This window comes from Merops nubicus, unplaced genomic scaffold, assembly GCF_000691845.1.
Source record: "Merops nubicus isolate BGI_N331 unplaced genomic scaffold, ASM69184v1 scaffold16003, whole genome shotgun sequence".
Classification (NCBI taxonomy): domain Eukaryota; kingdom Metazoa; phylum Chordata; class Aves; order Coraciiformes; family Meropidae; genus Merops; species Merops nubicus.
This window is the reverse complement of record NW_008597123.1, coordinates 1,589-3,552: the sequence shown is the minus strand read 5'-3', so window position 1 is coordinate 3,552 and position 1,964 is coordinate 1,589. Positions and strand designations below refer to the sequence as shown.

Here is a 1,964-nt window from a genome sequence, read left to right as displayed (position 1 = left end):
AACGTACCTCTGTACTCACCTCTCCCCCCCTGAGAGAGAGAGACTTTGGAAAAAAAAAATGAAGTATGTTGTTTAACCAGGAACAGAAAATGAAAAAGGGAGGTAAGGAAAATAATATATACAAAGATTAGGGGAAAAAATACAAAAAATAAAACATACAAAACCCTCAGAAATGGTTCCAGGGTCCCACGGAGTGAAAGGACAACCTCCCTCTCCGAGCTCCAAGGCAGGAGTGAAATCAGCCACCACTCCCTGCCTCTTACCAGAGTGTGTGTGGGAAGGGGAGGGAATACAACGGTTCACCCCCACCCGGGGTCCTCCCAATTGCTGGAAGGTCACGCCCCCATTCCAAGCCTCAAACCACACCAGGCATGTTTTGGAGGCCGTGGTAGCGTTGGGTTGAGGGTCGGACTCAACCTGAGAAGCCTTTTCCCACCTTGCTGACTTTCTAGCGAGGGATTCTTTTCATGGCCAGAAAAACCCAACCACTTAACCCAAACCACTTCTCACCTCCTGTTGTTGGGGTGCTCAAGGAGGACAAAGTGCTGCCCCTCCAGCGGGCAACGGCAGGCGCCAGAATCCAAGAGGTGAGACAACTCTTCCCCCTTTTTTTTTCCCCTCCTGCAGGAAGAACCACTCCAAGTGCCTGGTGCACTGCAAGATGGGCGTGAGCCGCTCGGCCTCCACGGTCATCGCCTACGCCATGAAGGAGTTTGGCTGGCCCCTGGAGAAGGCCTACAGCTACGTCAAGCAGAGGCGCAGCATCGCCAGGCCCAACGCCGGCTTCATGAGGCAGCTGCTGGAGTACGAGGGCATTTTGGATGCCAGGTGAGGCGAGGGGACGGTTAGAAGGGTGAATCAGGCCTAGAGGAGCTGATTGCAGGCAGCCTCTCGTGGTTCTCCCCTCACAAAGTGTCTGCTGGTGTCTCACACGCGCGTGCGTGTCGTGCTCGGAGATCCTGGCAGAGCGTGTGTGGTGCTGTGGTCTGAGGGGTCCCCTTCAGAAGGGCAGAAGCAGAAACCTGGGCTCATTGTGGTTTTTCCTAAACATTTTCCATCCTTCCTGGATGGAAATCAGCTGTCTCCTAGGGTGACCTGCTCTGGTTTAATTCAGTGAGGGTTCTCTGCTCTGGGGAAGTGTGGCTGTAGTCCTCAGCAGCCAGTGCTGCTCAGTGGAACGTTGTCCATGGTTTATGAGGCAGAACTGAGCTCGGGCAGGGTTGGAGGCAGGTCGCTCACAGTGCTGGGTGACTGTGCCAACCTCCAGGCTCTGTCACTGCAGGCACTGTGCTATCTGCTCAGGGTTTCTGCTTGGCCTCTGCTCTCCTGGGGGAAGAGGAGGAGAACTTTCCCCTCTGGCTCAGTTTTGAAACATGCAGAGATGTTGTTTCTGCAAATGGGGGAGCTTTGTGCCCTGCTGCCCCGAGGAGGGGCTCCTCCTGAGGACCACTCCCATCATGGGTGTGCTGCAGGGCACTGCCCTCAGTCTGCTGAGACCAAGAGGCTCAAGAGGGCAGGCAGGAGGGACAAAATCCTGATGTTAAAGGTGATTTTGCCCAAGTGGGCCTCGCAGGGCTGGACCCAGCCACCAGCCTTTCATTTCTGGGTCGTGGAGAGGGACGAATGTTCCTGGAACCGATCATCCTACGGTTCAACGGTCCTGACCCGTGTCCTCTCCCGCAGCAAGCAGCGCCACAATAAGCTGTGGAAGCAGCAGGCAGAGAGCAACCTGCCCCAAAACACCGACGGCACCACGGGCTCGGGCAACTTCTTACTGGAGAGCTTGGACATCGACCTGGAGAACCGCCTGGCCGACCTGGAGGCGCCCTCGCAGTCAGCCTACCTGGACAACCGCGCCGGCGTCTCACCGGGCTTCAGCTACTGCTTCCGCCGCCTCTCCGACCCCCTGCTGGACAACAAGGTCCCCGGGGACAGGGAGGGTTTCTTCCACTTGGAGGAGCTAG

General features: G+C 56.6%; 1 protein-coding gene across 1 annotated transcript in view; it reads left to right on the top strand.

Annotated features, from left to right (window-relative positions):
- LOC103769425 (protein phosphatase Slingshot homolog 1-like) overlaps positions 1 to 1,964 on the top strand; it is a gene marked incomplete at its 3' end in the record, with an annotated part of 17,461 nt that overhangs the window by 13,917 nt on the left and 1,580 nt on the right. The window contains exons 12-13 of the mRNA XM_008936623.1: positions 628 to 828; positions 1,684 to 1,963. Of these exons, the coding sequence (XP_008934871.1) occupies positions 628 to 828; positions 1,684 to 1,963 (481 nt within the window). The remainder of the gene's footprint in view (positions 1 to 627; positions 829 to 1,683; position 1,964) is intronic.